General features: G+C 43.3%; 1 protein-coding gene across 1 annotated transcript in view; it reads left to right on the plus strand.

Annotated features, from left to right (window-relative positions):
* The first annotated feature begins 413 nt into the window (after positions 1 to 413).
* The window catches only part of NUGGC (nuclear GTPase, germinal center associated), a 39,809-nt gene continuing 15,346 nt past the window's right edge, over positions 414 to 24,876 (plus strand). Inside the window, exons 1-11 of the mRNA XM_036314671.1 lie at positions 414 to 456; positions 3,228 to 3,332; positions 4,023 to 4,131; positions 4,950 to 5,172; positions 5,680 to 5,910; positions 9,276 to 9,485; positions 15,193 to 15,368; positions 16,834 to 16,852; positions 17,134 to 17,223; positions 20,351 to 20,456; positions 21,929 to 22,062. Of these exons, the coding sequence (XP_036170564.1) occupies positions 414 to 456; positions 3,228 to 3,332; positions 4,023 to 4,131; positions 4,950 to 5,172; positions 5,680 to 5,910; positions 9,276 to 9,485; positions 15,193 to 15,368; positions 16,834 to 16,852; positions 17,134 to 17,223; positions 20,351 to 20,456; positions 21,929 to 22,062 (1,446 nt within the window). The remainder of the gene's footprint in view (positions 457 to 3,227; positions 3,333 to 4,022; positions 4,132 to 4,949; positions 5,173 to 5,679; positions 5,911 to 9,275; positions 9,486 to 15,192; positions 15,369 to 16,833; positions 16,853 to 17,133; positions 17,224 to 20,350; positions 20,457 to 21,928; positions 22,063 to 24,876) is intronic.

A 24,876-nucleotide genomic window follows, 5' to 3' on the forward strand; every position in this document is an offset into this window, starting at 1 on the left:
CTTCACATTCACGGTTCTAGTCACTAGAGAGTATTCTCATTTCAGAATGAATTGCCTTCAGGATGAATAGAAAGGCCTTATCAGTTTAAAGTTCTAGAGATACAACTAGTATTGAAAACCCAATGGGCAAGCATTCACTTTGACATGTTTAAATAATATGTAGTGTAATAGGCTTTGTGAGGAATTCAAAGAGAAGTTAGAATGGTCATTGCCCCTTGGGCCTTGGAATCTAGTTGGGGAAACAAAACATAAGATTTATATGTGTGGTTTTTTTTTGTTTGGGTTTTTTTTTTTTTTTTGCTTTTTGTATTTACAATTTCTGCTGTTCTACACCCCTCTCCCTCCTCCCCTTTTTATGTATTTTTAGGCTGGTTCTTCCAAGTGGATAAAAACAGGCGTTTGCATAACAGGAAATGGCAGACATGGCAGATTTTGTGGGTCAGGAGCCACATCCAGGTAACATCCCTGCTATATACCCTGATGGAGTAAACAGAACTAAGTACCATTATATAATCAAGGGCAAATGGGTTGAGACTGTTTAACTAGAGTCATTGTTCCCTGTTCTTTATTCAGAAGTTACTTTCTCGTGATACCTTTTAATTGTGAATGAAGATAAATTATTTCACCAACAACTAAATTACCCTGTTCATAATATAGTGAACTGTCTGACCAGCCATTAAATGCAGACCTCCCTCCCCTTTTAGAGAAGGGTCCAGAAAACCATATTGGATTTTGTGAGGGTAACAACCTCTCTTACAATGGGCCAGGTAAGGCCCCCAGAATCATTTTACCTGCTCTCCTTCAAAGGGGAGATGTACGGTGAATGGCATTGGAGCCAGTGAGGGGGACCCCCTCTCTACAAGTCTGGGTGCAGGGCCCCTGGAGCCAGGGAAGGAGCCTTCCCTAGGAAGATGCAGAGAAGTAACCCCTATGAGCAGAAAGCGGTGTCTATCACAGCCTTTGTGTTTTGAGAATGGAAGAGGCCGAGGGGCAAGGTGAAGCTGTGTTCAGGTCAGCGGGTCAGTGGCTAGCATAGGAGGCATGGGTTGGCACAAAACCCGAAAGAATTGCAATCGGGGGGCACCTTTGGTTGAACTTAGCGCTGAAGAAGCTCTAAGTTGTTTTGCTTGGAAGAGCCATGCAGTCCCTGGCAATGGTCTGGATCAACAATGGAGGAGTGTATCCTGGGATCAGGCTATTTGGGATCAGTTTTCAAAAGTGACACCTTGTGGCAGCAAAAAGCAGCAGCAGCAGCAGCTGTAGCGGACTCAGATTTCCTTCTTGGGACTATCTCCCCTCCTCCCACCTACTGTTCTCTCCTCAGAGGGGTCAGTGTGAAATGCTGGAAAAGGCCAGGGAGTGCTTGACAATTACAGGGAATAATAAGGGATGGGCCAGTTCAGGCCACTTCATTTCAGCTACAATTTAATATAAAAACACTTCCCTGAAATGGTATAGATCCAAGGTAGAATACTTTCTCCTTTCCAGGTGGTTTTTCATGTTAGAAATTGAAGAAAAAGTTTTAAACCCCGCTGTTTTATCTGACTTCTTAACCTCTGCTCCCGCTGAGAAATAAGCTTCCAGGGTTTTATCAGATTAATTGCCAGTGCTTTTTTTAAAAGTTGAAATAAAGGCCACGGACACGGGCCTGCCGGCCCCTTGTTTTGTACATGTGGCTAAAATACTGTGCCCATGTTGCTTACACAGAAGAGTTCCTGCGAGACCAAGCCCAGATCAAGGCCTGACAGCCCTTTACTTTCTTTTCACAGACAGGTGGTGGTTGTAGCAACTCCTTGAAATTCGGAGGCATCTTTTGTACCCTCTGACTGGGCTTATGGGCCCAAGTGGCATATTCTTTTCTTCTCTGCCTCTTCCTTTCCAGCCCCAGCCACTTGGTAGTTAGTTCCCTTGCAGTCCTTAAGTTGAACCAGGATGAATTCTCTGAGTTGAGCTCAGTCACGAAGTAAGAATGTCTGAGAGAGAAGGGGCTGCAGTACACGCTCTTTCAACGCCCTGTCACAGCATGAGCCTGGGGTGGCAGAGGTTCAGGCAGACACCATTCCTCTGCACCGCCGCACTCCATGGCGTGTGAGCTGGCTCCTGGACAGGACAGAATTTGTGCTGAGAGACACAAGGCTAAACCAGGGGAAGGGTTTCTGGAGACCTGCGTCTGGAGCCCAGTGGTGGGGGCTGGGCGTTGCACTTGGGCTGCCATCCTGGTCCCCAAGTGAAGCTCCTCCTTTGTGGTTCTTCAGGAAAGATGGTCTCCAACGTCATGCTCAGTTTGGGGGCCTCACGTCCTTATGAGTGTTATGACTCTTGGGGAATCAACTCTTCTTCACTCTTCACCTCACAGCCATTTCTTAAAGCACAAGCCAGCCCCAGGAGGACTGGGTGAGGACCACTTCCAACAGCCTTGACCCCAAAGACCCAACTATTGCCCCATCCTAACTGCTGGGGGATGTTTGCTAAAACCAATCCAAAACACAGTGTCTTATCAATTGTTTTTTTATAAAGCCAATCCTTTTCCTGCCAGCCATTGACTTGATAACTAAGGGAAACCACTAACGTGATAAAGTCTCCCCAGAACTACAAAGATCTGCTTCTTGGCGATTTCTGTTCTTGTCTATACAAGGAAGCAGCTGTTGATGACTTTCAGTGAGGACGGAGGAAAAGTCCCCAGATTTAATCTCTGAAGGGCACCCAGTGGTAGAGCACCCTCCAAAACTTGTGTGACATGTATTTTTTTTGTCAGCCCTTCTCGTTTTGCAGGGGAAGAGACTGAGGCTGATGGAGAAATGATTTGCCCTGGTCCATGCGGGCCGTTCTTTCCTCTGTGATCTGCTCCCCATCAATTTCTTTCCCAGTTTGCAGAGACCTCCCAGAGGCCTTTCTTCACTCCGCCCTTAGCCCCGTCTTGGGCTTCTCTCTCTACCGCTGGCACTTGGTGAAGAATACTGAGCCATGTTGGCTTCTCAGCGTTTCCAAACAGGAACTCGTCATTTCGTTTCAACATCTCCTCGGGAGGAGATGTGCTGGGCCCTGTGTTTTGGAACTCGATGAAAAGCCCTGGGGAGTGGGAAGCAGACTGGAATGGCCCCACAGTGCCTGCTTCTGAACCGAGCTCCCAGGCACGCGGGCTGTGTGGGTTTGTGTATTGACAGAGGTCAGGCAAATATACCATGGCCCGAGGCCTGTCATGCTATATCACCTCTGTTTTGCTCTAGTTGACGGTGACCTGTTTAAGGAACCGATGAAAAAAAGGAGACGATCCGATAGAGACCAGCGGTTCCGAGCATTTCCCTCCGTAGAACAAAGCGCTCTTAAGGAATGTGAGTGTTACGAAACTGTGCAATAGTGGTTTGTTGTTGTTGTTGTTTTAAAATGCAGCTCTGTTCTTTTCCAAATGTGTTCCGATGCTCAAAGGAAGGGAAGGTTAAAGTCAGGAGCAGAATGAAACATCTTCAAAGGACCCGGACCAGGAAAAGGAGCCCGCATAGTCTCTGCAGAGATGTAATTTGACAGGTTATCTCTAGCAGTCTCTGGAGAAGAGGGTTATTATGAAAATAACTTCTTCCTCATTAAAGACTGAAGGGTGTGGGTGTGGGGTTTTGTGGGTATTTATATGATGCCCTTGCTTGTTTTCCCTTTTTCTTTTTCTTTTGAAGTATAGTTGACATACGATGTTATATGAGTTTCAGGTGACTATTTTTCTTCTAATGATCACAGGAGAGAAGAATCTAGAAGTACTAGCACCCACGGCAAAGCCTATGCTGACTTCTGTTACAAGGCGTTTCAGAGCAGGCTGGCTCCTGGGAGAGGCTGTCAGGATCAATGATCGCTATCTCCCATGGGCTGTTCTCTCTAGTGTCAGATAACTTGCGATCTTGTTTACTTGGTTTTCCATTTCATTTCTTTTTTTCCTCTCTCTTTCTATAATGTTGAGCAGACTCCACCTGTGGAGACCTAGGACTTGACCCCGGCCAGGTACATCCCAGGTAATGCATCTCTATTGATTCCAGATGAAAAGCTGGAGTCACGGACCAGAAGGGTTTTGAGCAACACATACCAGAAACTTATTCAGTGTGTCTTCCTGGACGACAGCATTCCGAATGGACTCAAGTATCTCATGTGAGTCTGATGTCGACGGCCCTCAAATCTTACTTCGATGTCTTTCCTTAGGCGATTATAGGTGCTTTTCTCCAACAACAAAAGGAAAATTTCCAGTAGGAACTAAGTAAGAAAGCTGAAGATTTTCCATAGCTATAGGCCATTGTTTATACTACTGATAGTTCCTGCTCATTGAGCCTTCACTGTTTCTGGGCAATCTTTACATAGATCAAATTTCATGTAAGTGTCCCAAAACCCTATAAAGTGGACTCTATTCTTATCATCCCATTTTACTGAAATAGAGGCTTAGAGAGGCCAAGACATTGACCAAAGTCACACTGTTGGTAAGTCACTCAAAGGTCCCAGAGTCCAACCCAGACTGTGTGACTGAGCCTGTGCCCTCCACTGCTGTGCTGAGCTGACTTGAGGGACTTGAGTGGTGCCAAGGCTGCATCTTCTACTCAGTAAAACTCTGTGTTGCTCCTAAGAATGCTTTTCCTCTGCATAAACTCTATTTCTGGGGTCAAGACTATGTAATTTCCATAGAACACAAACAAGGATGCTTCCCATCTATATAAAAACATTACAGAGTTATGTAGAAGTATCATTCTTTTTGAGTAGAATTACCAAGTACATTTGCATAACTTCATTTGATCCCCATGACAATTCCATGTAGTAAGCAGGGATTAATATTCCTCTTTGACCACATAGAGAGCAGAGACACAGAAAGATGCTGTGACTTGCTCAGGATTAGAACTCAGTTCCTTTGTGTTCTATTCTGATGGTCTTCCCACTGTGCTTTGATGACCGTGGCAATGTGCACTTAAAACTTGATCTAGAAACAGGCTTCTTGCTTTGATTGAAAAACCATCATTGGACCCAATCTACATTGGATTATTTGGAAGCACTGGGGCTGGGAAGAGCTCCCTGATCAATGCCATCATCCAGCAAGCAATGTTTCTACCAGTGTCTGGAGAAAGTATATGTACGTCATGTATTGTACAAGTGAGCTCAGGCTGCTGTGAGCAGTATGAGGCCAAAATCCACCTTCTCTCTGACCAGGTAAGTGTCTCCATCCTTCCTGCCTTCCTCCTTCCCTTCCAGTTTTCCTCCCTTTCTTCCTCTTTTTCCCCTCCCTTCTTCCTTTCCTCCCTCCCTCTTTTCCTTTCCTCCCACTCTTCCTCCCTCCTTCCCTCCATTCTTTTTCTTTCTTTCCTTCTCCCTCCCTCTTAGAGATTAACATTATGTTCCTTATACATATAGCTCATGCTTTTGTTGAATGAAGAGAACATAGTATGGAATGTGAAAGTTCAATAGAGCAAGAGGGGTTCTAGCCTGGGTCCTGTCACCATTCATGATGGGAATTTGGGGGAAGCCATTTCCCTCTGTGGGTCCCTGTTTCCTCATCCAGGAAACAAGGGGGTTGGGTTGGGTTAGACAATCCCTGGCTGGATTGGATGGTTTTAGGTTTCCTGAGTATGTCTCTCCACAGGGACAATGCCCTCCTCTCCTTGTCAGTGTTTTTCATGTCTGTGTCATGAGGGGCTTGGCCCTACTCTGCCTTGGCAGGAGTGGAAGGAGGAGCTGAAGAACTTGACTAAACTCCTGCACAGGACAGAGGAGCTGGGCCGAGAAGAGGCGGATGTGTGGGACGGGGATGATGCAGTGGAGGAAGCCGTCTGGAAGCTACAAATGCTTTATGGAAATGGGGCAGAAAGGAAGACCTATGAGGAATTACTAAGAGCAAAGCCCAAAGGAAAGATTCCCACCTCTAGAATCATCACCCTCAAGGCAGAAGAGGTAGTAGCTTTAAGATATTTTTTCGTTATTTATCATGAATCTTAAGTATAACAACTGAATCCATTTAAGGGATTTGCTCAAGGTATTGCAAGTTTTATTTTGGAAATAAGATTTTTTTTGTGTTTTGTTGGTTTTTTTGGTCAAAGCTTTATTGAACATCTGACCTTTGCAGTGCCCAGAATATTCAGGACACTGTATTTTTGCACTAGCCCTCTTTTTAAAGTTTATTTATACTTCAAAATTTAAAAAAATTTTAAGAATAATTTAATTGCTGGCTTTCATGTCTCATCTAAGCAAGTGTCAGAAGTATCCATGACCAAATTATTTTTCATTGTTTATGGCTGTCAAATGGGAATTTTTAGTGTCTGAATGAGGGAGCTTTTGTGCACTGAAGGAGTATTTAACTGACTTGAGGATTAATCGAAGATGTTTTTGGCAGCAAATGATTAAAAAAAAACAAACCCAACTATAATGGCTTAAACAAATAGGGACTTACTCATTTTCTCACACAAGAAGTCTGGAGGCAGTTGGCTCTGTGGATTGGTTCAGTGGCTGCACGATGTCAAGATCAATATCTCTCTGGTTCCCTTGGCCTCCACCATACTTGTTATCTCCTGGTCGTAAGATTGCTACTGAAGTGCTAGACTCCACAGCTAGCGTCAGGGAAGGAAGACATGGATAAAAAAGTGGCACCGACCACACCTTCCCTTTCACTGGAAGGTAAAAGCTTTCCCAGAAACACCCCAACAAATCTCTGTGTACATTTACTTGTTCAGAGCTGATTCACATGGCCTTCCCTAGCTAAAAGGGAGTCTGTCTAGAGAAAGCAAGAAACCGACTTGTCCTGACTAGCTAAGACCACTCTCAATTCATTACCTCCACGAGAAACAATCAGGATTCCTTTACGATGGATACTAGACACACACTTAATAGATTATACTATATTTATAATCAATATTAATTTTATTAAATGAAAATTCTATTTTAAGTTAAACTAAATACTTGTGGAACAAATATTCAACTTATTAATGTTGTACATTTAAAAACCTAGTTTTCTTTTCTTTTTTAAAATGTGTTCTTATTGATTTCAGAGAGGAAGGGGGTGGGGAGGGAGAGAAAGAAACATCAATGATGAGAGAGAATCATTGGTTAGCTGCCTCCTACACACTCCACATTGGGGATCACGAGCCTGCAACCCAGGCATACGCCCTGACAGGGAATCGAACAGTGACCTCCTGGTTCATAGGACAGTGCTCAACCACTGAGCCATGCTGGCCTGGCTAAACCTAGTTTTTCTTGCATGTTAAAATTCATCCTTAAAATATTATTATTCTACACTTGCTCTAAAATTTAGTGTTCAATTATCTCCTAAGTTTAACATAGCCAACCCTCTTCAAATAGTTAATGTTACTTGCATAAGTCAAATTTCTTTAGACTTTTTCTATTATAGTTTAAATTTAATATATTCAATTCTTTCAAAAATTTAAAATTTAAAAAATTTAAAAGGCACACTTAGGAGCCAAAGGAATGAAATCTCTTAAGGTATTTAGCTTCTGTTTATCTAGGAAATGTCTATGTAATAGACATTTCTTATATTTAAGTGGATGTTACTATTAAAAATAATTACATTCTTAATATCTAAAACATAGACTGAGCTTGTCCAAAGAAACACAATGATTATAACAGTGGTTACTTTATCTGCATACACAACTTACACCAAGATATCAATATAACATTTATTTCTTAACTACTCTATATTTAGAAATACTCCTTCCCAGTATTACAAATTTACCCACTAAAACAAGGGGAACAGAATGGCCATCTCAGTGAGTGAGAGGGCACAGATTCAGAATTTGGGTCAGGGACTCTAGATTGGCCTAAGGGAATCTGAGTTTGTCTTCCAGAATGGTTTATCCAGAGCCAGTTTATTGGCTTGAACCTTCTTCTTCTAGGAAGGGACTTTAAAATATGTATGTTTAAATTTATTTCAGAGAGGAAGAGAGAAGGAGAGAGAGATAGAAACATCAATCATGAGAGAGAATCATTGATCGGCTGCCTCCTACACACCCCTCACTGGGGATCAAGCCTGCAACCTGGGGACCAGATATCGAACCATGACCTGATTTATAGGTCAACGCTCAACCACTGAACCATGCTGGCCAATCAGAAGGGACTTTGCAAGCCCATGCTTTTTCTTTTATGTAGCCCTTGTTGTCTCTACCTTATTTTTTAAAAATAAAATATCTTAAAGAACTTTTATCATCTCCTCTTTCATAATTTCTTATTTAATTAAAATGGATGAACTCTATCAACTCCCTACCCAGATTACAATAACCCCCTGATTTAATCTCCACTCTCTTAAGAATTTACTTCCTTATCTTTCTTACAGGAACATTCTATAGATATTTATTAACAACGACCATCATACATCCCAAATCTTCTGTCCCCTGAAGTAGCCCAGTAGAAATTGGCTGCTACACATATTTGCTGGCATGAATGTGTCATTGTCCCAAGGTATGTCTAGGAAGAAACAATAGGCTGAGAACAATTTGCCATCCCACCCACCACCATTAAAACATCCTAGAAATGCCCACATATCAACATATTTTTTGAACTTGAAAGATAATTTTTAAAAACCTTTTTAAAGATCATTTTCAGACCAATTTTCAGTTTGGAAATTATGGTCACCATATCACTATCTATGTTCTGTAATCTGGACTCTCTGGTAATTAAAATGTTCATATTAGCCATGCCGGAAGAATCCTCTCACTCCAAAGTTTAGAAAAATTGCATATTAATTACATGAATTTTAGAATTGAAATGGCATTTGGGAGATAAAATGTTTATCTGGCGAAGCTCTAACTTTACTGAAGTCCCATCCTAACTGACTTTAGTTTCTTCATCTCTAAGTTGAGGAGCTTGAACTCCTTGATCTCCAAGTCCATTCTGACTCTCAGACTGTAGGCCTTTATTGACTAGATCACAGGCTTCCTGGTGGGTGCCCATTGCTGCTCTCCTGTTCGCCCGCCCCCGACCCCCAATATATTTTTCTTGATTTTAGAGAGGAAGGGAGAGGGAGAGATAGATAGAAACATCAATGATGAGAGAGAATCATCGATTGGCTGCCTCCTGCATGCCCCACACTGGGAACAGAGCCCACAACCTGGGCATATGTCCTGACTGGGAATTGAACTCTAACCTACTAGTTCATAGGTCGATGCTCAACCACTGAGCCATGCTGGCCAGGCCATTGCTGCTTCTTACCATTTCTCAGTGTACCTTCAATGAACCTGAATCACTAGCTCATCCACGATAGAAATGCTGGGAGAAGTTCTGATGTGTGTGACCTTTTCCTCCTTCCTCAGGCAGGAGAGCTATCTGTCAAGCTGGACCCCTACATCAGGACTAAGAGGAGAGACTGGGATGGAGACCCAGCGGAGACACAAATCTGGCCCTTGATCAAACATGTGGAAGTGACTCTTCCCAAATCAGAGCTGATTCCAGAAGGGGTTGTGCTGGTGGACATTCCAGGCACAGGTGACTTCAACAGCAAGAGGGATGAGATGTGGAAAAAGGTGACTCTCTTTCGTATGACTTTGTTCCCTTTTCCCTCAATTCCTCCACCCTTTCTAAAGCAACAAAGAATTGCCTGCTTTCTGCTTGGTGGATTGTATGAGTTCACTGGAGTTAAATTCTTCCACTTTCCATGTTCTAAGCCTCAGGGCAACAGCAGGATATGGGTGGCCAGAGAAACCGGAGAGTTAGGAATCATGAGGCAGGCCTGGTAGCTGGACCAAGAATGTGTATAAGAGAAGGGTCAGCAGGAGAGTGGCCTAAGAATAAACAGAGGAAACCAGGCAGATGGGGAGAGGAAGGCCAAGAGTCAGGTAGAAAGCAGAGAAGCCGACAGTCAGGCACCAAGGAAACAGGAGGCTGCTACTACGGTTGGTTGTTAGGAACAGAAACTCAAGAAAGCAATCCCACGTGAAGTGCAAATCATCAAAGGATCTCATGAGACCCAACCCGGCCTCAGGGCCACCTCTCAGGATGGAAGCAGCTACTTTTATCTCATTCTCTGCTTGGTCTCGTGACTGTCTCTCTTTGTGCATCTCTGCAGAGGCCTGCTTCTCTCTGACGTCTCTACTTAGCCATTAAGATCCACATTGTGGAAAATGACCACCCTGGACCTGTCTCTAAATCACATTATGTAGTCCAAGTGCCCATGACTGTCTGACTGTATAATCTTTGTGTTTTTTAGTTCAAATTCCCAAGAGGAAAAATATGATTGATTCCTGCCCAGCGAATAGATTAGCTCTCTTTGGATTAAATATCCAGCCCTATCGCAATCAGCTGTGGCTGACGGTGGGGTTGAAATGAAAGTCCACCTATTCAACCAAAATCTTAGGTAGGGGTTCAATTCCCAACAAATAGGGTATGAGCTGACCAAGAACCCCCAGATGTGTCTACAGGCAGAGTTAAACATTGGAGTAATTTGACCTGCACCTGGAGGCTGAATTTTTAAGAATTTATCTCATTGTTCATTTGCTCTTCATTCATCAAACAGATATAACAATATACTAAGCACTGAGGATACAAAGATTATAGATAAAAATAATAACAGCACACACTTACTGAGCATTTACTTTGTGCTGGGCACTATTCTCAGTGAAGTAAGTTGCCCATTATAATGCTGGGGAACTTAACCCAGCCAAGAGGACAGTGAATGAAAAGAGGCAGAGCATGACCTTTAATGTTAAGAAGCGCACACGCGCGCATGTGTGTGATGTTTATAAACACACAGCTAAAGTAAGATCCTGCCTTCTGGAAGGATCTACACCCAATTGTTAGCAGCAGTTTCTGTTTACCACCACTCTTAACTACATACACCTCTGTGTTGTTTGTATATTTTATACGAACATGTATTATCATTACACTAAAAGGTTGAAAGCAAAGTAAGACAACATTGAATGAGAAGTAAAGCCTTCCCACAAAGGGCTTAGAGCCTAGCAGGAGAGACAAACATACAGATGACTAAATCCATGGCAGAAAGTGATGTGATAGAGGGACAAGGTGCTGAGAACACTCAAAAGTAGAAATGACCTCCAATAGGAACTCTCATTTCTTCAACAAACACCTACAGAGCATCTATTCAATTTTGTAGTAGATTCCAGATGGACAGAGACAAAGCCCTTTTCCTAGTCCAGAAGGGAATAAATCGGTCATACTAGTGAACGAACCATATTACTGAAAACTGCAAGCATGGAGTGACCATTTCAGTTTGGAGGTGGTGAGGATTCAGAGAGGACACAGAAGCTCAGCCTCCACCGGGCAGAGAAGGTGGTTGGAAACGGGACCACTGAGCATTGGCCAGAGCCAGTGGGTCGAAGGAGCTGGGTGTTGGGGGAAGGATGAGTCTTCCTGGGTGGCTGGAGGGAAAAGGGGGTGTGGGGTGTAGAGAGAGGTGCAGAGACAAGCCTGGAAATGTTGGGGGTGGGCTTTAATACCATGCTTCCTGGGGAAGCTCAAAGGTTAAGAGGGACCGGGGTGTGTGATAGAGCAAGAAAGGGCATCTTTAGGCAGAAGGAGCTCAGGAGCACAGGGTGGGAACAGAGCGGCCACAAGACCGCAGCTGGATGTGGACTGGGAGGAAGGGCCCGTATCAGTGAGTCACAATCAGTGCCGAAGCTGCGGGACGGTGGGTAAGGGGTGCTCTGTGACTGGCTTCCGATCAAGATCAGGATGACAGGGTCAGGATGACAGCTTACAGCTCAGCAGCCTATGCCCTGATTTTACAGGGCAGAAAGGAAGGCTCAGAGAGGGGAAGTCATTTGCCTAAGACCACACAGCTATCGAGTGGCAGAATTTGAACTAGAGGGCAGGTTCCTACCTTCCCAGAGGAGGCTTTATCTATCACCCCCTCAGGATGTCCCCTCACAGTTCTCTAAGATGAAGGCAGTCGCCTTCTTCTCGACCCTTCAGCGCAGCCTGGCCATGAGAACCTTGTTTCTGCAGGGTCTCGGCTCATGGAGAGGAGTTGCCAGCCTTGGTTAGTTCCAGGCCAGGCCCAGGGAGCGACAGCCTAGGGAGGCAGCCAGCTTCTCTCACTGGATGGAGCCGTGGTTGCCGCCAGTTCAGATACACTGGGCAGCTTATCAAAGGCCACTCAGAATAGAGGAGCCAGCAGATCTGGCTCAGAACACCGGCTCTGAGGAGGTCCGGCTGAAGCGAAGGGATGGTTCCCAGCGTGCTCTGCTTGGCCTTGGCTCCCCTGCATTCTTGTGGTTTTGCGATCTCCTCTCACAAGAAGTTACTAAAGACTTCCTTCTTTCCAGGGAGAACAGAGCCAACACCCCTGCCCCATCTCTCCAGCTGCCAGCTTGCCTTCCCTAAATGAAAACAATTGTGCACCCAGACCTCCCTGTTCTGACACCTAGAAGTCCTGAGACCTTAGACATGTCACCTGAACTCTCTGAGGCCCATTCTCAACTCCAGGAGGGAGGGAGATGGGTGGCAGAGGTGCCATCCCACCCACTCCCAAGTCCAGTCACTCATTAGAGACAAAGCTTTTTGGTGTCCTCTTCAATGCTAACTTGACCAAATCCTGGCAGGTAGGGGCATTGTGGAGGGCCTGAAATGTAACCACTGCCACCTTCTGGTTGCAGTCCTTTTCTCATGTTAATAAACATTTGTTGAGTACCCTTAGTTTACCAGGACCCCGGGGAAAATTGTTGACCTTTAACAAACAGCCAGCCAGATATTTTTCCAGCAAAATGGGTTGATTCAGGAACAATAAAGAATTGCAATTCGGGACATTCAGTCTAATGGTGAACAACACAGAAGTCCAGAGAAACAAAGGAGAAGAATGCTCTTTTATGGTCTTGGGAGGAGCTGTAGTAAATAAAGAGTCCATTGGAAGTAAACTGAGAGTTCAGAGTATAGTGACCTTTTATTGATTGAGTTATGGCCATCTCCCATAAGACGGACTGTTACTGGGCAAGGAGGCAGAGAGGTGGTATCACTTCCTGTTAGAGAGGCAGGGTAAGTCATTTCCTGTGGAGGTCAGTAGTGTGTGCTAAGTGATGAGTGTAAGAGTTCTCTCTTCTATCCTACGGACTCCATTTTATAGATTTTTTAAAAAAAATATATTTTATTGAGTTTTTACAGAGAGGAAAGGAGAGAGATAGAGAGTTAGAAACATCGATGAGAGAGAAACATTGACCAGCTGCCTCCTGCACACTTCCCACTGGGGATGTGCCCACAACCAAGGTACATGCCCTTGACCGGAATCGAACCTGGGACCTTTCAGTCCACAGTCCGACGCTCTATCCACTGAGCCAAACCGGTTTCGGCCGGACGCCATTTTAAATGAGTTTTTATTATTTTATTATTAATTTTCACACTATAAAGGTGAAAAAGGACCTTCCCTTGAAGAGCTTGCAGCCTGATATTCTAGGATCTTTCACAACCTGCCTGAATAGCCTGAAGCCTTCCTGAAGTTGATTATAATTTGGGAAGTGGGAGGGAGCATTTTTCCCCCCAACGTAGATGTGAGTTCATCCACACAGGGAGGAGATTCAGACCCATGGGTGTCCTTATGCTGGTCCTTTGCCTCTCAGGCCTATTGTCTTCTCTACAAACAGTAAAGTTTGTCTTATTATAGAGATTGATGATTTTAAAACAATGACCCATGAAACCAAAAGATTCATGGACAGAGGTGGGGGGTTCTGACCAGGTTGGGGCTCCAAACCTTCCATCCCCAACTGGAATTCTTTTTTTCTTTTTTAAATATATTTTTATTAATCTCAGGGAGGAAGGGAGAGGGAGAGAGAGATAGAAACATCAATGATGACAGAGAATCATTGATCGGCTGCCTCTTGCACGCTCCCTACTGGGGATCGAGCCTGCAACCCAGGCATGTGCCCTTGACAGAATCGAACCTGGGACCCTTCAGTCCGCAGGCTGACACTCTATCCACTGAGCCAAACCAGCTAGGGCCCCAATTGGAATTCTTTGTAAGATTTCATTTGAAAAAGGCTCCATTGCTAAAATACAAGTTTGAACCCCATGAATCTAGATCAAGGTTTCTCAGCCTCAGCACTATTGACATTTTGGGCAGAAAATTCTCAGTTGAAGGTGCTGCCCTGGGCATTGTAGGATGTTTAGCAGCATCCCTGACCTCCGCCCTCCAGTGTCCCCATGTCATAACAGTTGAAAAGGTATCCAGACATTGCCAAATGTCTTCTGGGGTACAAAATCATCACCAGTTAAGAGCTACTGGTATAAAGCAAAAATAATGACTTAATTAGCAAGTCACAAACTTGTCGTACGTTTATGTGCAAAGAGCTGTTCTAAAGAACCACAAATAAACTTCATTGCTGAGTTGGACCAGCTTTTCATTTTTAGGAAGAGAGAAGACAAGTGAAGCAATACAGTAAGAGAAACATCACAAGGCAACACACAATTACTCATCACATGAAAGTTGCTTATTTGATAAGAGCAATATTTGTGCTATTAGTCATTAGTTGTAATTTCATGTTCATTGACTTTTGTAACTTGACTCATACAGTTCCTGGCTCTCAGCTAACACATGATGGCAGGGTGCTGAATATTCAGGGACAGTCAAACACCAAAAGGATGATAGTTTTGGGGTAGATTCATGACCAGAACTCGTTCTGGAAAAACAATAATTTCCTCTAGAGGACAACTAAGGCCAAGCAAGCCAGTGAAGGATCTGGTCATTGAGATCTGACTTCCTGAATTCCATCAATCACTAATGCCACAAACATCTAGGAAGCCTCCGCTATAGCCACACACTGTGCTTGAGGTGAGGTGGATTCCAAGCTGAATGGTACAGCCCCTTCCCATCAAGTACCTCACAATCTGAACGGGGGAAGGTGCAGGGAGCCAACCCTGCACAGCAACTCTGCCTGAAGGTGTTGTGGCAGGGAAGTCCGGGTGCTGTCGGATGCAGAGGAGGGGTGGCCAACCCATCTTTAGGAGGTTCTTAGCAGATTCTCAAAGGGCAAGTGGAGGTCAAAAAGAGGTTGTGGCAAGTGCAAAAACCCTGAGAGATGACAGAATTACATCTGAGAAACTGAAGGAAACTCAGCATGGCTGGAGCATAGAGAGTGTGGTGGGGGGTGAGGGGGGGGAGAATTGGGATAGAGAGAGGGAGAGATAGAGGCAGAGCATGGAGGACATAAATGATACATTAAGGAATCATGTCCTCTACAATCGTTACACCATTTATGTTCTTGATCACATTGTGGTCATGCTTCACAGACCATTGATAAATGCTCAGTGATCTGGGTGATCAGTGACATTGAGAGGGTGTCTGGAGGGAGAGCCCATGAAGACCTTCTGAATGAGAGCATCAAAGCCTGCCAGCGGGGTTTCTGCAGGGATGTTGCCCTGGTGGTCACCAAGACCGACAAACTCCACCTGCCGGAATACCTAAGGTACCATGCTGGACTTGCCGGGAGGTGGGCTTTCCTCCATGGGTCCTGACTACAGGGATGACAGAGCTTTGACTTTAGGACGTGGTGGGCATTGTGTACTCAGGGAAGTGACTGTTGGGGATGCAAGAGAAGTCTAGGGGACTTGCTGGGACGTCAGGACCCTTGAGTGGACTGGCTCAGGAATCTGAACCACGGTGGCCCCTTTTCCAGAGTAGCTGCTCAACACCCAACAGGCTATTCTCTCCATAGTTCCGGGGTGCCCCTCACGAGTGTGGTGTGATGGTCCTGCCTGGGCCCCAAAGATGGAATATGGAGATGCTGCCACAGCTAGTAGGCACTTTCTAGAATATTCTCTGGCATGGTGCAGCACTGAAGTGTCAGATTCTGTTTTCAGATTTGTCTACTCCTGAGATTTTAAAAACCCATTTGGAACAAAGTTCTCAAAGTTTTAGAACTTTGGCTAAAAATAAAAGCATTCTTACATATTATATTCCAACAACAACAATGAAAGATAAGTATTTAGAGTTTAGTAGATGTTGATTTATGTTGATTTCCATGTAGATCTCTGCCCCCCGCCCCCCCCCCCCCCACACACACACAGCTAGGGAGACTATAACGTATCTTCCACATTGGGACACTTTGAAAGTGAAAGGGGTATATTAGCTATTACAAAGGATCAGCAGGTATAAAGCAGTATACATTGGGCTGTGCTGGGTATGTGGACATACGGTCCAGGGATATAACTTTGTTGATGCTTCTCTGCTCTAACCTGTCACCTCCTCCATTTCACCCACACCCTCTGTAACTTGAGTTTGGTGTCTCCAGGAATTTAAGCATAGAAAACGTCCTCAGTGAAGAATAGGTCAAGGCTTCTCCACCTAGCTTCTTGCTCTCATGGTCTAGGTTGGAATTTCAGTTCCATTTTCCTCCCCTCCCCCGCCCCACAGATTTCATCCACCTCAACCCCTACCACAGAACAATATATAAAGCTATCCCTTGCCATTGCCAACTCTAAAACTAAACCTAAATCAATCTAATTGATTAAATGTTTTTTTAACACAGTGATGGAGGCCCTGAATTCAGAGATGCATATTGCCTTGTCATCAAGGTCACTGTCTAAAAAGTGGGTTAAAGTTTAGAGGACAAGCAAAGTACTGTGGGAACCGAAAGAGAGAGAGAGAGAGAGAGAGAGAGAGAGAGAGAGAGAGAGAGAGAGGCATTTTGATTGGGTCAGGGGGGTGAGTCACAGAAAATTCCACCGATGACAAAACATTGGGAAATAAAGACACTTTTTTTTTCCAAATGGACACTGGTGGTGGATCAGAAGAGAGAGCACTTGGGCTGAAGAAAGCGCTTAGGCAAAGGCATAGTCATGATAGTAGCTGCTGCTTTGGGGGAAAGTCAAAAGACTGCTGTGACACATAATGAGTTAAGTAATGGTTACAATTTTCTAATTTCATTTCAGGGAAAGGAAAGTGGGAAATGTAAGTATGAACCAGTTATTTTTATTTTTAATTTTTAAAGCTCTACTAAGATATAATTGATATACCCCAAAATTGCACACATTTAATGTAAATATCTTGGACATATGCATGGACTAGTTATTTTTAAATAATACTTTTGGTGATTAATGTTATATAATTTAAATACATGCACATTTGTCTGGGCCAAATGAAGATCTGCTAATAAAACATGCATCTTGCACATCATCACTCTTGATAATTGTGTATTCTTTGCCATGCTTCTGTTTCCCTTCACAATCTAGCACGCTATTCAAAGTCAGCGAGAAGCTGTTTTAGAAAGAAATGAAATGATAAAACTACAAAGGAATAGAATTCTCAAGGAAAAACTAAAGGTGAGTTAATGGATTTCCCTACATATTTTTCTGCATTTCAACCACTCAGATTTTGAGAAACAAATGTCTACTTGGTCTTGGGCAGTAGCAAGGACCAAAGTTTTGGTGTAGACAGTTTGGACTTAACTGAGTTCTATTAATTGGTAACTTTGTGACCTTAGGCAAATTACTACGCCTCTCTGAATCTCCATTTTCTCATTTGGAAAATGGGAAATAACAATATCTACCTCTTATGATTGTTGGAAGCATTGAATGAGCATACGGTCTGCTGAGAAATACGTGCAGGTGAATTTAGGATCACCATACAGTGAAGGTGTGCTTGGGTAGAGCAATGCATGGGGTGTGTGGGAATACAGAAGGAGAATGCTCAATCACATTGGCAGTCAGGGAGGTGGTGTTGGGTAGAGGTTCAGGGAAAACGCTCAGCCTCGTGAGCTGAATTTTAAAGAACCAGTATCTTCAGTAACGGGAAGAAGTAGGAGAAAGAGCGTTTGAGATGGAGGGAAGCACATGATTGCCAAAGCCTGTTCTGTACGGTAAACTCAATGTAAGTAGTTTCAAAGAGCTCAGCAAAAAGTATATGCATGGGTGTTGGGGGTAAGGCCTGAGCTCTCTCTTTCAGGCCTGTGTAATTGTCTGTGGGACTCTTAGTGTTTTCTTAAATTATTTTTATTGTCTATCACTGAAATAAGTACTAGTACACACATAAAACTCCTTACTATCAAGTCTTATACAACTATAAAACTGAAACCAATTTTCAGATAAAATATAAACAAAACGACAATATCTGAGTTAGTATAATGTGATAGATGATATGGTTTTGCTGAAATGAAATCTTCAGTGCTGGGTTTAATAGTAAAAACATATGGCCTTATGTCCACTTCGATATTTAACTGCTTTCTGTATTTTGACTTCAATTACATCCATGCAGAAAATGTCTGAAGCGCAATGTGGAATTGAAAATTTCAAAGCTTTTGTTTCTAATTTAGAATAATCAGACCTCATACTTAAGCCAATGTCTTCTAACAAGTCATTCTTGAATGCTGGTTTTAACGAGGCAATAATTCAGTAAAGCTGTTCTTATTCTCTTTAATCGTTTTTGTGACATTAAAAAATATGCACTTTATGAGTACCTAATTGTATTGTTTCTGGAATAGAAACATAAAATGTTTCAATACACAATTAAAAACTATATTTATTGCTCACGAATGTGGCAAATTGGTGTATGCAAAATAGGGTGTGGTCGCAATACATCAGCCTGTGCGGTGACTATGGTTCTGACGATTACAGTACAAGTTCTTTTGAGGTCTGAACACCTACCCTACTGATAGCTAGGTGATGCCATCATTCTCCAACCACTTTATTTCCGTTTGAATTATTGCGAATTACCTGTACTTCATGTTTTCATTTGGAGCAAATTTAATTTTAATTATAGAAAATATGAGACAGAGGTTGACCATAAAGGAGTCATTCACATAGATGTCCATGCTTATTTTTTTTTATTATAAAAACTAAGAAAAAATATTGTAAGAAAAATTACAGACCCTGGAGAGTACATTTATAGTCAACGGTTTGGAAATACAGTTGTCCTTGAACGTGTGGGAGTTAGGGGTACCGACCTCCTGTGCAGTCAAATAATATGTGTATAACCACAGTTAGCCCTCTGCACACACAGATTCCCAAAGAGAGGAAACCCTTAAAAATGTGGGTTTGAATTGAGGTCAATTGAAAAAAAATCCAAGTATAAGCAGACCCGCAAAGTTCAAAGCCATGTTCTTCAAGGTTCAACTGTGCTATGCATTGTAGAAAGACTTTTCTCAGCAATATGGTGAATGGAAGGGTGGGGAGAGGGTTGTATGAAGATTGTATGTAGACAGACCATTTGTGAGGGTTAGTTAAGAGTCTGAAATAGGCAGTCACTACAGGAATAGAGGAGATACATTCAAGAGATATAGGGAGGTCAATCCACAGGTATTTGGCAAGTAAGAGAGAGCTGGGTTTTGACTTTCTCAGGCATGCTACTTGAATTGGTTATTACACAGCATTTTGCTTTTGCTTGAGCACACCTGTAAAGAAAACCTACTCTTCTCCTGGGTGTCTCTCCTTTACTGTCACACAACTACTACTCGAGTGGACGGGGCTCCTGTAAGCCTAGCCCTCAGCTCTAGCGCAACTTTGACTCCATGGGCTGACAGCTTGCGAGAGATGTGGATTCTCCCCTCTGCCAGGGGACGACTTACTCAGCTCTTTCCTATCTTTGCCTCAAAAAGATTGACAACTCTCTACTCTTTTCTACCACCCCCAGATAACCATACACACATTCTTTATGGTTTTTCTCTTTCAGGTGAGATAAATGAAAGATGATGGAACAACATTTATACATAATTCTAGTATGATTTGTCTGTGATGATGTTTTTCTCATCATAAAAATTTTTCTCACCGGGTTCTTAATTTCTTGACATTTACGAAATTTGCTTAAGCATGATTTCATACACGTACTTAAATGTGTATGATAACTCACTAACCACCCAGCTCAAAAACTTGCACTTTTATAGAACCTTTTTCCAGTTTTGTATTGTGATGAGAAGTATTTAGCAATCAGCTCTATTTTTAAAAAGGGGGGGAGGTGATTTATAATGTTTGCCAATTCCCATAGTGTAAATACTCCCACCATTGCTAGTTTAATCTATCAGTGTGATGCCGCTGAAGGCAGAGCTGGGGAGAGCTGTGTATGTACAGTTGGCTCTCAGAGCTGGTACAAGCTGCCTCCAGCACATCACTGCCTTTTCCAGGGTTGTGCTTCTTTTTCCAAAAGAATCCTGGCACTTTCCCCTCTCTGAACATTTAAACATACTTTTGAATTATTTTCTCTCTGCATTTCCTTTTAGAATTACCATTTTAACTCCCAAGACAATAGTTTCTGTGCAGCAATTTCTGAACAACTTCTGACCTTGTGAGGTGTAGACAGATAGGAACACCTGACACAGAATGTTGTCTGTTCCTTATGGGGCTCTCATAGAACCAAAAGTGAATGAGCTGAAATCTGCTGAAGGCTCTTATGAGGCCTGCCTTGTTTTCTTTGCCATGAATGAGTTATTCTGCCCCTTCTCTGCCTCTCTTACTTCAGAGAAAATTGCCGGCTGACTCCAAGGTTCTGGAAGCTTCCAATCTGGTGTACACCGTCAGCGCCCAGGAGTACTGGTGGCAGGCTCTCCTCACTGAAGAGGAAACTGGTAATTAAAACAAAAACAAAAACCAAAACACACACAAAAAACACTCAATCGCTAAAATTCTCAAGATTCAGTTTGGTGCTCTGAATTTCCCACCCTAGAACTATTGGTGCCATACTTCCAGTTTACCAGTTTCTGTACCTATTAGCAAATATGTTTTCACTGCTTTGTGGTGGTGCCTTGAGACCACAATTCCCCTCTCCTCCAAATCTTACCCCAAGTTGGTAAAGGTCAGTGATCCGGTTAGTATTTGGCTTGAGATTCTTCATGCGCCCACCTATGGGTCTTAGAAAATTGCCTGAGTATCTATTGTATGTTTCGTCTGTGGGCGGGAAAAGTAGAAGACATGGCCCCTTTCTTCATACAACTTAAAATCTAGGAGCTACCATGCCTGGATTTTGCAAAAATCGAAGTGAAAACAAGGCTTAGCTCAGTAGTGCTATGAGTACAGTAAAAGTTCAGAGAACCTGGGGATCTGTGTGACTGGAATTCTCAGTGAAAATGGTGAGGAGGCAGGATCTGAGCTTGACACTGATCTGAGCTTACAATGGCTTAAAATGTGCGTGCATGTCACTAGACATGGATGAGTTAAGGAGCAGACGGTGTGACATGTTCCCAGAAATTGGGGAACTGCTTGAATAAGGATATAAAAGAAATAACTAGTCGGGCATATACAAGAAGTAGTATAGGAAAATGTCCACTTAAAGGAATAATGGAGAAAACAGTAGAGTGACATCTGTCATCTTCTGACTAAGAAAGGGTTAGGGCTAAGGTAAGTTTCCAATCTGGAATCCCAGTCATCAGAAGGTCTTAGCCCTTTCTACAGCAGGCGTAAACTACTTTTATACTAAAAGTTATGTGTTATAGATAGAAAAATCTAGGGCAGTGATGGCGAACCTATGACACGTGTGTCAGAGGTAACACGCGAACTCATTTTTTTGGTTGATTTTTCTTTGTTAATGGCATTTAAATATATAAAATAAATATCAAAAATGTAAGCCTTTGTTTTACTATGGCTGCAAATATCAAAAAATTTCTATATGTGACACGGCACCAGAGTTAAGTTAGGGTTTTTCAAAATGCTGACACGCCGAGCTCAAAAGGTTCGCCATCACTGGTCTAGGGGGACTGAAGAGCTGAGACTCTAACATGTGAGCACTTTGGTTTTCATGATTCAGGTAAGTACTCATCCAGAGAAGTGTCAATTTTTTTTAAACCAACTTACACTTTCCTGCATAGTTTGTTTCACACTGCTACAAAAAATCGATAGTCGTCATTGCCGATTTACCGTCATTATTGCTGATCCTAGACCTGGGAAGAAGGTCCTCAGAAAGGCTGGTTAATGGGCTCCCAGCCCACATAGGACCTCAACAGTAGTTAACTCAGACTGCCACCCAGATCTGTTCATTTTGATGAATTCTAGTTACTGTGAACTCTGGCCTTATAAAATTGTTTGTGCTGCCTGTGAATCCCAGAAATCCCCAAGTTAAGAGAATATATCAGGAGAAGGCTCTTGGAGAAGAAGAGGAGGATGGTGACCAAGTACGTTACGGAAGCCTTTGGCCTGCTGCTCCTCACAGACAGTTTCAACTGCACGGAAAACCTGCCGGTACGGACGCCACTTGGGCTGTCATCTCAGCCTCCCGCCCTGGGCAGAACATTCCCTTTTGTAAAGTTAGGAAATCATGATATTATTTTTCTTTCCATATCAAAGGACGATACTGAGCTCAGAGAATCTGAAGAGGAGAAAAAGATAATGAGAGGGTTAAAATGATAACATTTGAGTAAAAAAAGAAAGAGCATTTTCCCTAGGACAAAAGGACTAAGAGGAAAAAGTAAAAATAGTCAGTGGCTACTTTCCCCTTTCCTGAGACTTGCATAAGATGGAATGTGTTTAGCGATGGCAGGAGTGGTTTATTTACTTCTAGTGGAGTGGTTCTCAACCTTCTGGCCCTTTAAATACAGTTCCTCATGTTGTGACCCAACCATAAAATTATTTTCGTTGCTACTTCATAACTGTAATGTTGCTACTGTTATGAATCGTAATGTAAATATCTGATATGCAGGATGGTCTTAGGTGACCCCTGGGAAAGGGTCGTTCGACCTCCAAAGTGGTCACGACCCACAAGTTGAGAACTGCTGTAAATCTAGTGGAATGCAGACAGGTCTTGGTTATCCTGCAGAGGCGTGGGTATGCACACAGTCCTCCAAGTTTGTATCTGTCTGTGGAGTCCCGTCATGCCCTGGTGCTGTCAGACCCTCAAACTCAGGCAGCAAATGCGTGAGAGGAAGGGAAGCAAGGGGGACTTTCAGCAAAGAGTTCAGATATTTACCTTCACAGTTAGAATGCAGGCCTTCCCAATAACCAGTTAGAATTACTTTTCTCATAGGAATGAACAAGTTTATCTCTTTGCTGGGTGTTTTGTTTTTTAGAGGGATAAGCTGCAAAAGTAGAAGCGTAAGAGAGTTTGGGAGAAGCAGCTGTTGCTGGAATCAAGCACCAATTGCATTTCTTCCTTGGGAAGAACTGACTTACAAAGACAGTCATATACACTTGACCCTTGAAAAACACAGGTTTAAACTACACGTGTCTCTTTAGATGTTATTTTTTTCAATAAATACATGTAGTGCTGTAAATGTATTTTCCTTATTATTTTATTAAGAACATTTTCTTTTTCCTTGCGTAATGTATTATAAGACTAATTGACTGTTTATGTTATCGGTGAGGCTTCGGGTCAACAGCAGGCCATTAGTAGTTTAGTAGAGTCAAAAGCGGATTTTCGGCTGCACAAGGGCCAGCTCCCCTAACTCCATATTGTTCAAGGGTCAACTGTATAAAGAAAAAAATCTGACCCACAGCCTGCAGCAACCTGTTTAGGAAACCAACCTCTTATTGACAAGGAACAGCTCAGGAAGCCAGCATGCTGTCAGTTAGACTTGTAGGAAGTCAGACTACTATCTCTTGTAACAATCCAAGAAGCTAAACAATAACTTCTATAACAATAGACCCCAAATGGCCGGACCTTAATGAATAACGACAGCTTCCCTCATCTTTATCCATGCAACCATTTTAGGACCAACTGGAGAAGGCCAAGTACACACTCTACTGAGTCACACAGGACCCCCACTCCTGTTAGCCCACCTACAGCTTCCCAAGCCCTTGGCCTCCAATCAGGACCCACCCGAAGCCTTTCCACCACCTGCTTTTGAGTCTCTGCCAAACACAAGTGACGGTGGCTGCCTGCCTGGCCATAGCAACCTCTGATAAGTAGGCTTCCTGTGTTCCCCGCTGGTTGGTGTTTATTTCCACACTTGCTTTCACCACCAGATTTCTACAAGTTGTCTGCCTTGCTGATATGCAGAGCAGGAAAGGGGTAGAGAAAGTGGACCCGTAGGGCTCGATGAGAGTTCAAGGTCCTGAGAATGAGGGACAGTGAGCCTGGGATGGCCCTGGGAGTGGCAAGGAGAGGCAGATAATGGAGACCTGACTTCAACGTGAAAAGTAAGCAATGCCGACTACAGATGGTCTACGCCAGTGGTCGGCAAACTGCGGCTCGCGAGCCACATGCGGCTTTCTGGCCCCTTGAGTGTGGCTCTTCCTAAGCCTTAGGAGTACCCTAAATAAGTTAATAATAATGTACCTACCTATATAGTTTAAGTTTAAAAAATTTGGCTCTCAAAGGAAATTTCAATCGTTGTACTGTTGATATTTGGCTCTGTTGACTAACGAGTTTGCCGACCACTGGTCTACGCAGTTTTGGTCAAATGTCCACGTTTTTAAAATTCTATATACAAGTGAACTATAGGGCAAGATTCACTGTCTTTTTTTTAAAAAAAGATCATACTTCTTATGCTTTGTTTTGGTCTAGTTCTGTGTGTGTGTGGGGGGGGGGTGGGGGCAGACCCTCCTGGAATCTGAGATTTTCCAATTTGACTTTTGTCCTCTGAAATACTGGGGAAAGGTTTAACCTTCTACCTTCCCGAAAAAGTTCTTCAGGGTGAAAGTTGCCTCCCTGCCCAGGATAAGATTGCTTTTGGAAGTGCTGATGGAAAACCAATCAGATGTGGTGCTGTGTGTGGTTGGTTTATTTTACAAACACACGGACGAGGCATTTTGCAATCAGACTCGCAGTGCCAGCCCCACATGCTCTTCTCCGCTGATGCGGAGGTGCGGCCCTTGTAGCGGCTCAGTCCCATCCTCGCAACCAGACTCCAGGCCATAGAGAACACAGAGGAGGGGGTGGGTTGGCGCTTCCGTGATAACCTTTAGAGGGAGTTGCCAGCAGCTTTCTTCAAAATTCTTTGGCCTCAGATATTGGTCGCAGCCTTAATTTTTTATGGAAAGTTGGAAGGCAAGAGTTTTGTCAGTTCTTTTGCATTCTTAAAAATATCAAACCTAAAAATATATGTGATTGATCATTTT

Source organism: Myotis myotis, unplaced genomic scaffold (assembly GCF_014108235.1).
Source record: "Myotis myotis isolate mMyoMyo1 unplaced genomic scaffold, mMyoMyo1.p scaffold_m19_p_6, whole genome shotgun sequence".
Taxonomy (NCBI): domain Eukaryota; kingdom Metazoa; phylum Chordata; class Mammalia; order Chiroptera; family Vespertilionidae; genus Myotis; species Myotis myotis.